At 45.6% G+C, this 14773-nt stretch overlaps 1 protein-coding gene across 5 annotated transcripts in view; it reads left to right on the top strand.

Moving 5' to 3' along the window:
• Positions 1-543: 543 nt before the first annotated feature.
• dennd5b (DENN/MADD domain containing 5B) overlaps positions 544-14773 on the top strand; it is a 41870-nt gene continuing 27640 nt past the window's right edge. For 2 of the 5 annotated variants that reach the window (XM_071503008.1, XM_071503010.1), the window contains exon 1: positions 547-1213. In XM_071503008.1, the coding sequence (XP_071359109.1) occupies positions 796-1213 (418 nt within the window). In that variant the 5' untranslated portion in view covers positions 547-795. Of the gene's footprint in view, positions 1214-14773 lie in introns of all 5 variants that reach the window. The other 3 variants (XM_071503011.1, XM_071503014.1, XM_071503012.1) reach the window with 3 other exon arrangements.

The raw sequence follows: 14773 nt of genomic DNA on the forward strand, positions 1-14773 counted from the left end.
TTTTTTTCTATTATTACGGCCTGTCACTGTATTAGCCTTATTTGGCCTTCGTGTTGTTGCAGGGTCAGACGTTGGCTGCCAGCGTTTTTAAGATTATCAGGTAGGCCACAAGTTGAGAAGGGTTGAGAACCACTGGCTTAAAGCTCATTGGGACTGGTTCATATCTCTGTTCATGAGTCCACCACACACATCATGGAGTCCTGTTGCCATGGAGACCACAGAGGAAGCCGCTGCATCACTGACCTCCACAACACTACTGTCTACTCTATCTACTCTCTGATGTCTGAGGTTTTAACCATATTCAGGATATGATACAGAACATAACCTGGTTATTTATGTGTGTGATTCTGATGCCTCCACATCACAGTCTGTCACTTTCACATGTTCGTATTGAAGCACACCTGCCTCGTTCACTGTGATGTGCCATAGGCAGCAGTGTTTTAATGGAGCACAGCTGGAGCCAATCTGGATTTATATCTGATAGCTGCCTGTGACATCACAGAGGAGGTGGGGGTTGTTGGTGGGTTTGGGGTTCGGGGGGTGTAGGAGAAACAGATGTCAACACAACATGGTCCCTGATCATTTGCACTTTTGTAGGCAGCTACTGCTGCAGGTTGTGTTCACGGCCCGACCTGGGAGGCAGCACCTGGTCGTATCTACGTCATTAAACTGTGGCTGCAGCGGCTCTTACAAACACGTGACTCGGTCAGACACTTAGGGAGGGAAACAACCCTTTGTTGAACTGAGTCATCACGGACACAAACGACCTGTGGTCCGCTGTGTCGGACTGAAGAGATGACGCTGGATTTGAATATCCCGCCCCGCCAGGCGGCTCCTCTGAGCTGCGCCGAGGCGGGGACTCGTCTCCGCTGCAGCTCCGTCAGCAGAGTGTCGGGAAGCTCCGTGGACAGGGTCCCACCAGAAGACAACTCTCTCCGGAACAACGGCCCGAGGAAACTTCGGTTCATCACGCAGCCTTTTTCTATTACAGCAGGAGTCGACGAAGTTTCGCTGAGTCGAGCGTTTCATCCACTTTCCTGCGTTTTCCCTGGAGATGTGTCGCTGGGAGGAGTAGGAGCGGACTGCGCTGCACACCAAGCCGGGATGAGTGGGAGCTCCGCGGCGTCCTGCGCGGCGCCCTGCCGCTTCGCCCACTACTTCGTTATTTGTGGGATAGACACAGAAACTGGACTGGAACCGGACGAACTGGCAGGTAGGAGCTTTCTTTGATTCTCTGATGTCTCTCTGGGTCTAGGTCTAACGCTGCGCCTGACTCTCCGGGTCTGAAACTGTTTAAAATGAAGCCCGCAGCAGTGAGCTGGACCCACTAACCCTCCACCGTCATGAAGCTCAGTGAGTTCAGATGAAGATGAAACCACAAGTCACAGCAGGTCAGACAGCACAGTGACCCTTAATTTAAACCCATAAACACAACGAATAGATCATAGTCTCATTCACAGAGTCAGCTTTACGGTTAATAACCAGAATACAGGGCTGCAGCAGCATGGAGGGGTCGGATCCACAGGGTCAGGGTGTACAGAGTCTGTAGGGTCAGGGTGTACAGAGTCTGTGGGGTCAGGGTGTACAGAGTCTGTAGGGTCAGGGTGTACAGAGTCTGTGGGGTCAGGGTGTACAGCCCCAAGGCTCACAGGAGGGTGGCTGCCTCACTCAGAGCAGTGTGTTGCTCCTCCTCTGCTTGGACCTTAAAACCTGTGTATTTGTTCGAAGGGCTGTTGTTGTTGATCCTCCTCACTCCTGATGTCAGCTATGGTGTTGCAGTGTTGCGGGGGGGGGGGGGGGGGGGTTGTATGTGGCATGCACCTTGTGTTGCTGGGGTGTTACATCACAGAGGTACTGGTAGCTCTGTGTGTGTAACTGAGGCTCTGGACCAAAGTTCACCACAGTAAAGTCCATGTGTGTGTTGAGCTGCGACAGAGCTGAAAACACGTGAGGCTTGTTTCTGTTAATGACACATTTGCGAGTTTGTGAGAGTTGGTTATTGTGTGTGTTTCATTAACTATTAATCTTAATTATTTCCTTCATTGATCTTTGTAATGTTTAAAACAACCTCAGGTAAAGGTGACCTCTTCACACTGGAGAAACAGGGACCAGAGAATTTTCTCTGACAAAGTGACTCGACAATAAACCGGTCATCCACATAGTTCCTGCATCCTGACGTGTCCTCAGTGTTTTTGATTGTTTGCTCAACTCACAGTATCCTTGCTGCTTTTGGTGGTGAAACTAGAAGGAGGTCAGTGTGTTTGTCCTGGAGCTTTTGATTGAATGAATCCAGAGATAAATACATTTGAGACCACATACCTTCATGATGTGAAGTTTTGCAGGAGTTTGAAGAGAAATGATCAGAATTATTGTTCTGGAGGTTCTTGGCAATTAACAAGAGCAGAGTGGTTAACAGGAAATTAGAGATGCAACAGTCTAAAGGTAGATGTCCATGTGTTTGTGATTATAAAGCAGGTCTAGGTTCTATATTAATACTGTGAAAGTATCAAAGCCTCAGTCCACAGAGGAATGCACACAGCCTGTATTCAGAAACTGAGCCTTGAAACCAGCCGTCAGAACTTCTGTAACTTTGTGATGTCACAACAAAGTAGTCACCGCCCTCAGCCACGCCCAACGCCCTGCCCACCTGGACCCACCATCCAACCTTGCAGAATTTGGTTTCTCTGAGTGTTTACCTAAAATCTGCTTTATTTATTTATTTTTTTTAAAGATATTTTTTGGCCTTTATTTGACAGGTCAGTAGAGAGGGACTGTAGAGAGGAAAGGGGCAGAGAGAGAGGGGGAATGACACGCAGGAAAGAGTCGGGCCGATTGGGAGTCAAACTCGCCTGCTGAGAGCATCAGCTCATGTGGTACACGCCCTAACCACTCCGCCATCAGGCCGCCCCAAAAATGCTGCTTTACTTTTATTGGACCACTCAGAAAACAGTCAGCCAATCAGAAGAGAGTTGGGTTTTTTCTTTGTATATATACACATATATCCAAGCTACACTGAACATACACATATATCTTAGTACCCTGAGGTGGGTAGTTATTGCAGTGACCCACATTAAGCAGTGTTCTCTGCCTTTTCTTATTGTAGGCTGTGCCCCCCCCCCCCATCCCTTCCCTTCCCTCAGCCCATTGTTCTACTCAGAGGGCCAGACTTCCTGTAGACCTGGGCTCCATCAGGGTTTACAGTGTTGTGTCTTTGTCTGTCTGTTCTCAACCTTTAAGGCTGCGAGCCCCCCCCCCCCGCTCTTGATTCACCCTTGAAACACACTACAGTGTCCTGCTTCACTTCATGGCCCAGCACTGTTAGCACGGAGCTGAACGTTTCCAACATGTTGTAGAATTTACTTCACAAAGAACTGAGACCCTGCCCAGTGTTAGTATGGGGTTCCTAATAAAGTGCTCGCTCGGTCTACATCCTCAGCTCTCAGGTCCAGACTGGAATGCTAATTAGCTGGTTTAATTCCCCCATAAATAGCCACTTTGTCAGTCAGGCACTCAGCCCATATGATGCCCTCAGAGATATAAATACCCCCTGGCTCACAGGCAGAGCCTGAAATACCCCCTGCATTCTAACACCACATGTATTCTGGGTCAGCAGCATTGTGGAGCTGAAAGATGAGAGGAGTGAAGAGCTAATATTGGGGGGGGGGGGGGGTTGGCATGTCAGTGATGGAGACATGAGGTCAGTGCTACTACAATATGACATGTACTAGTTTTCCATCCTCTATCTATGCTGCAGAGGTGATGATGATGTTAGCATGATGTTAGTCAATACTAATGATGTTAGCATAATATCAGTCAATACTAATGATGCCAGCATGATGTCAGTCAATACTCATGATGTTAGCATGATGTCAGTCAGTACTAATGATGTTAGCATCAGCTCACTACTGTTGTCTGGACTTCTACATTTTGTTGGGCCACAGCTAAAACATGTCTTATGTATTAATTAAACCACTGATTGTTGATTATCTATTGTTTATTGATTATTTCAGAGTAGTGAAAAACACTCGTCACACATCTTCACATTGTCTTTTATCTACAGTCCAAACCCAAAGGTTGATCGCTAATTATCAGTCAGTCAGCTAATCAATTAGTCAGCCAACAATGATTACAAATAAATAGTAGTAGCAGAAATGTTTTTTTTTGTACAAGCTACTGTAAATGTCTGGATATATGTTGCTTTCTGAATGGAAGCTCCAGGATCCAGGTTTAACAGGTACGACAGGTGTACTACTACCTGGATCCTGGAGCTTCCATTCAGAAAGCAACATGAAGTCAGCTTGTCTCCAAGAATGACTCTAAACAATTGATCAATTATCATAATCGTTTCTGATTAATTTTCTTTCAGTTAATAATTGATTAATCAACAAATTGTCACAGCTCTAATTTAATGAATATGGTCTAACCTATTGTTGTCACTACACACTAATACACAACCAACTCTGTAACACAACTGTCTTGAGGTGTTTGAATCATAAAGAAATTATCCCATTGAATTATGGGAAGTGTAGTTCCAGTCTTTTTGGAAACTGACCAAACTCAGGATACCATGTGAGCATGTTTTTAGTAACTGGTCTGTTGCAAGTCCCAGAACTCTGATACACAACACTATAGAGCTGTGATACACAACGTCCCAGAGCTGTGATACACAACGTCACAGAGCTGTGATACACAACATCCCAGAGCTGTGACACACAACGTCACAGAGCTGTGATACACAACATTATAGAGCTGTGATACACAACGTCACAGAGCTGTGATACACAACATTATAGAGCTGTGATACACAACGTTACAGAGTATCCACCTGGTGATCTGTCTTCACTCAGACACACTGTGGAGTCTCCAGTGACAACACACATTGTGTGGTGTGGAGCTTAGTGTTCATGCTTGTGTGCGTTTATGTCATCACAGACGTACAATCAGCACAAACTGACTTCTCCTGGGACTTCACACACCTCCCATCCTCCTCTTCACCATCTTCCTCCTCTTCCTTCCCTCTCTTGTCCTCTCATGTCCACCTTTCACACCTCCCACTCCTCACACGAGTTGTTGCCTTTGTTTTGTGAGTCCAAGTGAAGAACTCGCAGGTCTGACTTTTCACCACTGCTGTTCCTCGTTTGTAGTATTTTCTACATCTGCCCAACTTTAGAGTAGGCAGTCTGCTTCCTGTTTACACCTGAATGGTCATGTGGACGCAGCCTTTTTCTGCTGTCATTTTGCACCTGTTTGTTTGGCTGTTAACTGCTGTGGCTTGTGTTATATTGGTCCTTATTAGTAGTTATTGTACATTGGTCATTATTGGCCATTATTATACATAAGTGATTATTGTATATTTGTGACTATGTGTGCTCCATTGCTGCTGCTGGGAGGCGGGAAGTTTCTCAATGTGGCTGTCAATGTGGGTGGAGCTTGGAGGTGTGTGGGAGTGGCTTCAGGCTGCAGCAGGACACAAAGGGATTGGAGCAGCTAAAGCTCCCTCTGGCCTGGACCATCTGTCTGCACACAGACCAGCCTGGAGTCAGGCAGCACAAAGGCAGCATGCTGACACTGCCCAGTGATGTAGAGGCTACCAGCACTGACACATGCCCCTGTTGACTCAGCGAACAACAGAGTGCCTGGGTAATGAGGACGCAGCTAACAGCTCAGTGAGACACAGAGCAAACCTCTGTACAAGTGTTTTACTGTGAAGGATGAACTGTGATGATACTGATGACATCAGCACCTCTGTCTGTAACATCTGGTTTCTTGTTGTTTTTCGAGACGATGCGCTCACTGTTGTCCTGTTTGCTTTTTTTCCTGTTTGCTTTTTTCTCCTTCACTCTTTCCCGTCCTCCTCTCCTCCCTGAAGTGGTTTCATCCATCTCTCTGTGTCCTGTTAGTCCAACCAGGCTGCTGTTAAGCCTGTTAGTGTAATCCATGTGGACAGTTCCTCCAAGCTACACTGAACATACTGCCGTAATGTCACACACTGCACACACACACACACACACACATCCTCGTCTTACTGTCTCTGTGGGACCCATCGTTGAGATAATGCATTCCCACTGAACACCTGACCCTGACCCTCCCCCCCAGCTGGATCTGACAGGAGGAGGCTTTTTCCTTTTATTACACTACTCACTCTCTCATGTACATTTTTCCTATGTATTAGTATTTATGAATGTTCTTGTCATTTGGTTATGTTCCTTTAAGACAAGTGTGACTTGGCTCCCAGTAGGAAGAAGGAGCACCTGTCGATCATCTCACCCTAACATTAACCACTTCTACACATTCCTGACCCGAACCTGGACCACTTCAGGGTCATTACATCTAATCCTTACACTTAATGCAGGGACTGGCAACTGGTAGCCCATCAGCAGTAATATCTGGGCAGACAGATTATTTAGATAATCTGGTTTTCTTTTTTTAATCTCCCAGAATCAGACTGACAGTCTCACACTCAGTTATAACATCCTCCTCCACCTGAGGATGATTATTGGACTTTAATGATGTTGACATTGAATCACAGACCCTAACAGTCTCTGCAGTCAGTGCACAGCCTGGTGCTGAAATAGATTTCTGTCATCACAGCAGCAGTTGCCCACAGTCTGGAGCGGTTCTGTTTTTTTGAGGGTCGAACTAACAACAGTGACTGACCTGACAAAAGTCATCTGTCTGTCGAGATGCAGTCTGCTCCAACAGGGGTGAGGGGGCAGTTATGATGATGATGATGATGATGATGATGATGGATGGTCGGTCTGTGACCTCAGGGTGCTGCAAGCTGTTGCTGACTGGTCACATCTCTTTGCAGATGACTCTGTGTCCAACAGCAAAGACAGCTGTTGATCTTGGGAGGTGTGTTCAGACGTTTCACACCCCTCCCTCAGACTGACCTCTGACCTTGAGCTCCATATGTTCTGTCTCTGTGGGAAAGGGAGGACAAAGGGACCAGAGGGAGGCTGGGGGCTGATGTTTTAGCTTCTTGTCACAGTTGGACTATCTCCCCCCTGCACACCTGGCCAATCACGTGAAGTGGGCTGGGCTATTTTAATGGTTGGTTTCAGGAAGTTAAAAGAAAAGTGTTTATTCAGAACAGCGTGGGGCAGGGTGGATCGAGCTGCCCTTCATCTAGTCATGTAGGATCAGAACCTGCAGGTCTCCAATGGAGTCTGGATAATGTCGGTTCTGTCAGCTGCAGATACTCAGTGTGCATGTATAGAACCGCATGCACATCTGTCCTGGTGTTCTGTTGTGTGCAGGGCTCTAAGCTGCAAGTTGTTCAATCTTAGATCAGTCTGTGGTGAATGTCACATCATGTCCTCCAGGTTCATGTGTAAATGTCTTTTCCTGTTTGTTTCTCAGCTGAAACAGAGAAATCAGCTCCGTAACTTTCTGTAACCAGGACACACAACAAAGATTCATGTGTTTCCTCTGAGAGAAAGCAACACACTGCTCTGTGAGGACACAGTCCTCAGTCTCAGACTGTACTGTTCCAGTGTTTGTACATCAGTCTCAGGCCCTGTGTTATACTCAGTCAGCATCTGGTCTACCTGAGACCACTAATACACTTGTTTATTGTGGGCAATGAGGCTGAAATGATTAAACAGGATTAACAAGAAAATAAACTTTCACTGTTTTGATAATCGATTAATTCCTCAGTCAAAACTATCAAACATCCACTTGTTCCAGCTCCTCCTCTAACCCTCACATGATATAAAATAGAATATGTTTGTCCTGGACCATCAGAACTGGGGCCAATGGATGTGAATTTCAGTGGATCAATACTGTCACAATAAACCTGATCAGAATCTGATCCTGTGCTCATGCTGTGAAGTGTGACAGGTCATCAGCTGGTGCTAACATTTTGTACGAGTTACATCAATGTATATGTAAGATATTCCTGCATAGCTAACGTTAGCATTAGCAGCTCACCGATCTAAAAGAAACGTTGTGAGATCAGCATCAAATTTCATCATTTACTCACCAACATCTGTCTCCAGAGGTGGAGACAAACACCAGTGTTAACTGTTGTCTCTATCACGTCTTTTCTTTGACTGGAGTTGGCATGCTAAACAGCTAGCTCTGGCCCAGTCTGACTGTCTTGTCACTTTCTGATAACAACTCACTGTAGCCTCCTCTGTCCTGAAGACGTAGCTGCTCAGAGGACATGTTATAACCTCTAACAAAGCCAAAAAAAAGGGCTACTTCAAACATGTCTGGATAAAGTTAGGAATGAGTGGTAAGGGCAGTTCACTTGAGTGGGAAAGTGGTGTTCTGTATATATGTATAAGGATCTTTGTGTTGTGATATTGTGTAGCCTACCTGGCTCAATTGTATTTTGATGCTTTGGCTGCGTTGTCTTTGAAACGTTCAGGTCAGTAAAGCACTTCTGAATTTGAATGTGAGGTAGAGAGAGATGCAGGTCAAATAGAGACACAGGTAGACACTGACTTGGGTAATGATAATATCAAATGTTTTTTGAGTGTATACAAATAACAAATATCATATGTTTCATCATCATGTTTCCCACATATGATATTTTTCATAATGTCTAAAAAAAATTTTCAAATAAAACTTTGAGCTGCTGTTTAGTGGCAGCTTCACTTACAGTGGAAACGTAAAATACAACAATATAATGTTATAAAATAAAATGGCATGTGATATCTGGACTGGACTGACTGTCTGACCACAGATCAAACCTCTGTCATTAATGAGCCTGAATTCACTTCTCACTGAGCTCAATGTAGTAATAATAATAATAATAATAATAGGATAGCTCAGACTCAGTGCGGTGTTATGTCAGACAGACCATAAACCTCCTTATATAACTGACAGGACACACAGTGGTAACTAAGACCCATTATGCAGATTAGAGCCTGCGTGCTGTAGGGGCCCAGCTGTCCACTGAGAGACTGTGTCCTCAGAGTGAGACGTGGTGGACACAGACTGGATTATACTTCATAACAGTCTGAGCATCACAACAGTCTGAATGTCACAACAGTCTGAGCATAACAACAGTCTGAATGTCACAACAGTCTGAGCATAACAACAGTCTGAATGTCACAACAGTCTGAGCATCACAACAGTCTGAATGTCACAACAGTTGATCAGTGATCAGCAGTGATCAGTTTGATCAGAGTGACCAGTTCCTGATCATCTGATCAGTTTATATAGTACAGGAGGTAAAACTGTAAAGTGTGATTTCATTTTCTTTGAGCTCATCTTTGTTTGTCCACCTGATTTAACACTCTGATGTCATCACTGCTCACACTTGAATTAACCAATCAAATGACAGCATTGGTCAGCATGGACTTGTTACTTCAGTAGACCATGACGATGACGATGATGATGATGATGATGATGATTATGTCTGCACACGACAGCTCAGTTGTCAAGATGTTAACAACCAGAGACCACAAAAACCTCACCACTGATGTGTGTGTGTGTGTGTGTGTGTGTGTGTGTGTATCTGGACTTTGACCTCCCTCTGATTGAGTTCCAGCTCATCCTGACCTCTGCTCCCTGTGATAAGGTAGAGTAAATAAAATATCACTGCTCTCAGATAAACTAGTCCCTCTCTCTCTCTCCTGCTCTGGGCCTCATTCTGTCACCTCCACCCCCCCTTTCTCCTCTTCTCCTCTTCTCCTCTCTCTCTCTCTCTCTCTCTCTCTCTCTCTCTCTCTCTCTCTCTCTCTCTCTCTCTCTCTCTCTCTCCCTCATATGATGTTCTGGTATGAGTCATGATTTCAGTTGATCTTTTCACTGGAGGTTTGTAGAAGTGATGATGAGGTGGTTTTTGTTGGGACTTGTACCAAACATGTTCCCTAAAAATGATTTGCAGGCCGACACACTTATGATGCTGACGGTGCCGACAATGTTGTTAAAATCTCAGCTCCTGTGGTTTGGATGTTGCAGTTGGCCATGCTGTGATTTCAGTTATATTTGATGAATTGTGCAGATGGTGTGTGAATTCTGTGACTGTAGGTTCACTCTGTAGAGTTGTGTTGTTGTGTTGTCATGTGAGCTTTGAAGAGCAGCATTGTTCCTGTCCTGAAGCGTTGGCTTGGCCGACTGCAGCTGTTTGCTTCCTGTCTCTTGTTCTCTCTCTCTCTCTCTCTCACACCCATTTCTGTGGTGCCCTGTCCTTCGTGCTCGTCTTCCACACCTCGCTGTTGCCCATCTTGTTGTTTTTCAGCATCATGGCGAGGCTATCCCACCCCCCACTCAGACGACCATGAGCTGGGTTCATGCTGCCAACGAAGATCATGTTTTTCATCCCTGTCTCTGTTCACTACATGTCTCAGAAAGTTATTGAGGATCTAGATATTACTAAATTTTAGCCATAATGCAACATTCATGTACCATTAGGAAAGTCCAACATGTCAGAATTCCTTAATTGTCCAATAAAAGGCAGTAATCCAGTAATGATACATCATGTGAGAGTCTGTCAGACTGCTGTTAATGAAACTCAACACATTTCAGAGTGAAACTCAACACGTCCTGCAGATGTGTTGGGTTTAAAACCTCCTGGGAAAGGGTGGGTGCTTTTAATATGAAACATCTGCAGGAAGTGTTGAGTTTCACTGACGAGCAGTTTAACACTGATAGAAAAAAACGTCGAACTAGAAGTGCAGTTATGAGAGTGATGTGACTGTCCTGGATTCACAGCTGCAGGTTTAAACTGAATTATATTACACAGGTTAACATGTAGGGAGCAAGCTGCCCCCCAGGATAATGACAGTGGAAACACTGCAGATTATGAACCAGACCTGAAGGAGAACTGAACCAGGGCTGAACCAGGAGTTAATGAGAACTGAACCAGGACTGAAGGAGACCTGAACCAGGACTGAAGGAGAACTGAACCAACACTGAAGGAGGACTGAACCAGAATTGAATGAGATCCGAACCAGGACTGAAGGGGAACTGAACCCTGTGGACAGGGGCAGTGTAGTGATGTATATTTCCAGTATTTTACAGTTTACAGACAAACAAGAAAACAATGAGGGAGCAGTTTAGTCTCAGTCTGTCTCCACTGTCCTCTGTCAATATGTGGATGATGCAGTGGAGCCAGAGACCTGAGCCAACACACACACACACACACACACACACACACACACACACACCTGCCTTCATACAGATCATGTACATGCTCCTCCCTCATTACCTTCAACACCTCTTCATAGTCCTGCAGCTGCTGTGAGAACACGCGCACGCGCACACAGCTCAGACAGCTGCTTCCTGTCTGTTTGACGTTGTTATTCTTCACAATAAGATGAATTGTGTGTGTTCACTGTGTCTATTTTCTGAAGCAGCTGCTGCTTCATTAAACCACAGTGTTGAACCTGTGTTTCTACAGGATCAGGTGTCTGAGCAGATGAACTCATTCACTGAAACACATCAAGGATCAACACAAGTGAAAGTTTATTAATTAGCTTCATCCACAGAGGCTGCACTGCTGAGCACAAGGCCCACACACCACATGTTGTCTACTGACGAGTCTGGATGGTCAGTTGTGTTGTTGTCACCCTTGTATGGATGTGATGGTAGACTGAGGAGATGTGTCTGGAGTTACTCAGAGCCTCACCAGGTGACACAGTGCTTCAGCTGCAGCAGAGCGCCACTCCATTGGCAGCTGCTGACACTGTTGTATCATGGGTAAAGAATGCTGGACTTGTGCCACTGTGGCAACTGCGGTTTAATGGGGACAAAAGGACTTGTGGGGATGCATTTTCCCTCCAGAGTCCCTGTGCACAGACGTGATGCTGCGTTTTCGTCCTGTGTCACCGCACATGAAAACACGTTGTGAAGTTTCATCAGTCAAGCTGCAGCTGAGCAGCAGTTGCTGATCTGATGATGCACTCAGGTGACACTGAGTCAGGTGACACTGAGTCAGGTGACACTGAGTCACCTGAGACACAAAAGCCTCCAATGATAGAAACCCTCAGGGAGCAGCCAGAGCACGAGCCTGAATGAAAACAAGTTGGCCTCCCTCCTCCTCCTCCCTCCTCCTCTCTCCATCCTATCCTCCCTCCTCCTCTCTCCATCCTCTCTCCTCACCATCTTAAAGTGAATAAAAGAACAAAGCAGCCTTGACAGGATGACAGAGTGATGACATCACCACAGTAGCTTCCAGTGACTGGCCAATAGAGAGCCCAGTTTGAACAGCTAGAACAGCTCAGCTCTGGGACACTGGACCATTGTAACACACGCACCCATGCGCACACGCACACACACACACACTGACTGAGCCTGGCTCCCTGCAGCTTCGATCCTTATCATGTAAGGATAATTCATAAAGATTAAAAGATTAGAAAGTGTTGGCAACCCCCCCTACCCCCACCCCCACCCCCCAGTAACAACAGCCTTCAACTCCAGTTGTCTTGTTGCCAAGGAGACAGATGGGGTGCTGCTCTCCCACAGCCAGTGTCAGTAGAGTTCAGCGCAGCAGGTGCTGGCTCCATTTAGGGAGAGTGAGAAGGGTGTGTGTGTGTGTGTGTGTGTGTGTGGGGGGGGGGTCAGGCTCAGTGCCCAGTTGTAGCAGGTGCTACTGGTGTGGCACTGGGTGGTGGAATGTACTGGTGAAACAGCTGACCTGTGTGGACATCCTGCCTTTAAATTACGAGTGCAAGATGCTGTTCTGCACCTTTTCCCATCAACTGGATCATGTGGTTTCAACCACTGTGCTGAGTGGTTTCAGATCAAACCTCTTTCAGATGTTTCACATTTTATTTGTGAGTTTTGGGAGCTTTAACAACCTCACTGAGACACACAACAACCTCACTGAGACACACAACAACCTCATTGAGATACAAAACAACCTCACTGAGTCCCTCTCCATCAGACTGGGGGACTTGAGGTCGTGATGATCAGTAATGTGTACAGTGAATTAAAGGTGATGATGATGATGATGATGATGATGATGATGATGATGATGATGATGATACAGATGTGTGACAGACAGGTTTCTTTCCTCTGACAGATGTGATTCTTCCTCTAAGTTTCCAACTAAAGTTGTGGCTGTTAGTTTGTTGTGAGCTCATATCTCCTCTAGTGTGTGTGTGTGTGTGTGTGTGTGTGTGTCCACTACATGGTGTCCTCTTTGTGCCCAGTTGTCATTGTTGTTTTTACAAGACTGACTCACATTGAGGGTCCTCGGCAGATGTTCAGGATGAGCACGGAGTCACGACCTCAGTCTGTACCTTCACACTGCAGGTGAAGCTCTGACGCTGTCGGCCCACAGTCGGCTGGATGTCTACAAGTCTGCTTTTCTGTTCGTCTGCTTAGTCTGCATCTACACACACAATGATGTGAATCTGCAGCCTTGAAGTGAGGCAACCAAGCCTGTCAGTCAGTCATGTTCCCTGACTGCGGAATCCACACACACACACACAGAGAGAGAGAGGGAGAGCGAGCAGGGCGTCTGATCAGTCAAGCAGGGCAACAGGCTCTACATGCATTATGCATTAGTGTCTGGGGACAGCATATGATTAGTTCCTCTGAGTTTCATGCATTTATCTCTGTGTGTGTGTGCGTGTGTGTGTGTGTGTGCGTGAGCGCTGTAATTGGGCATTTTTCCTGTGGTGTGAATCTAATGAGAAGCTGCCTCACCCTGTCATCATTGTTTTTACATAAATTTGTGTGTGTGTGTGTGTGTGTGTGTGTGTGTGTGTGTGTGTGTGTGTGTGTCTGAACATCTCCTGGGGCCGATTGAGTGTAATTAGAGGTGCATTAAGTGATTTGTGGCTCTAATGATGCAGTGTGTGTCACATGATACCACACCCCTGAGAGTCGGGGTGGGACACCCCCCTGCAGAGCTGTGGTTTTCTATTGATGGAAATGACCTCATTATTTCAATGATCATCACTGGAGCACAGAGGAGGAGAGTGGAAGGATTATTGAAGTACTGTAGCCAAATGCTGGTTTAATTCTATCATGTTTTTATCTTCTCAGATTAAAGGTCCATCCAGTCTAAAGGTAGATATCCATGATGTGTTTTGATTATAAAGCAGGTCTAGGTTCTATATTAATACTGTGAAAGTATCAAAGCCTCAGTCCACAGAGAAATGCACACAGCCTGTATTCAGAAACTGAGCCTTAAAACCAGCCATCAGGACTTTGTGATGTCACAACAAAGCAGTCACAGCCCTCAGCCATGCCCCACCCACCTGGACCCACCATCCAACCTTGCAGGATTTGGTTTCTCTGAGTGTTTACCTGAAATCTGCTATATTTTTATTGGATCACTCAGAAAACAGTGAGCCAATCAGAAGAGAGGCTCTGAGCCTGATTGTTACTAGAGCTCCAGAGATGCTGATCTGGTTAAAGGAGCTGATACAGGGATTTATTATCACTTTATTAAACACTGTGAAACAGAAGTTTCTTCAACATTGTAATATTTGGATCTTGATGTAAAAATCTCACACATTCATGGTGTTGATCATGTGTTTGTACACTTTGGTCCAGATCCAGAAAATAATCTGTAAGACAGTGTTTGGCCTCGGTGGAGGTTTAGTTCATTCATCACTGTCTGTGTTATTCATCAGCCTGTTCATCACACATGGAGTCGTCTGCGTTCTGATGCTGTTTGGATGTGGGTGTATGAAACCCTGTGGCTGCTCTTAGCTTTAGATAACTGTGTCTGCCATGACCCCAAAACACAAGGGTTTATGGGTATGAGACAGGTAAGAAAGTCATCATACTTTCATCATACGAGTCAGAGTCACAACAGAAACTTGTTAGTGTGACTTTGGTTCAGAAGAATTTAGTCGTAGTC

Source organism: Trachinotus anak, unplaced genomic scaffold (genome assembly GCF_046630095.1).
Source record: "Trachinotus anak isolate AG129_WGS33_773 ecotype Australia unplaced genomic scaffold, CSIRO_AGI_Tana_v1 ptg000018l, whole genome shotgun sequence".
Lineage (NCBI taxonomy): Eukaryota > Metazoa > Chordata > Actinopteri > Carangiformes > Carangidae > Trachinotus > Trachinotus anak.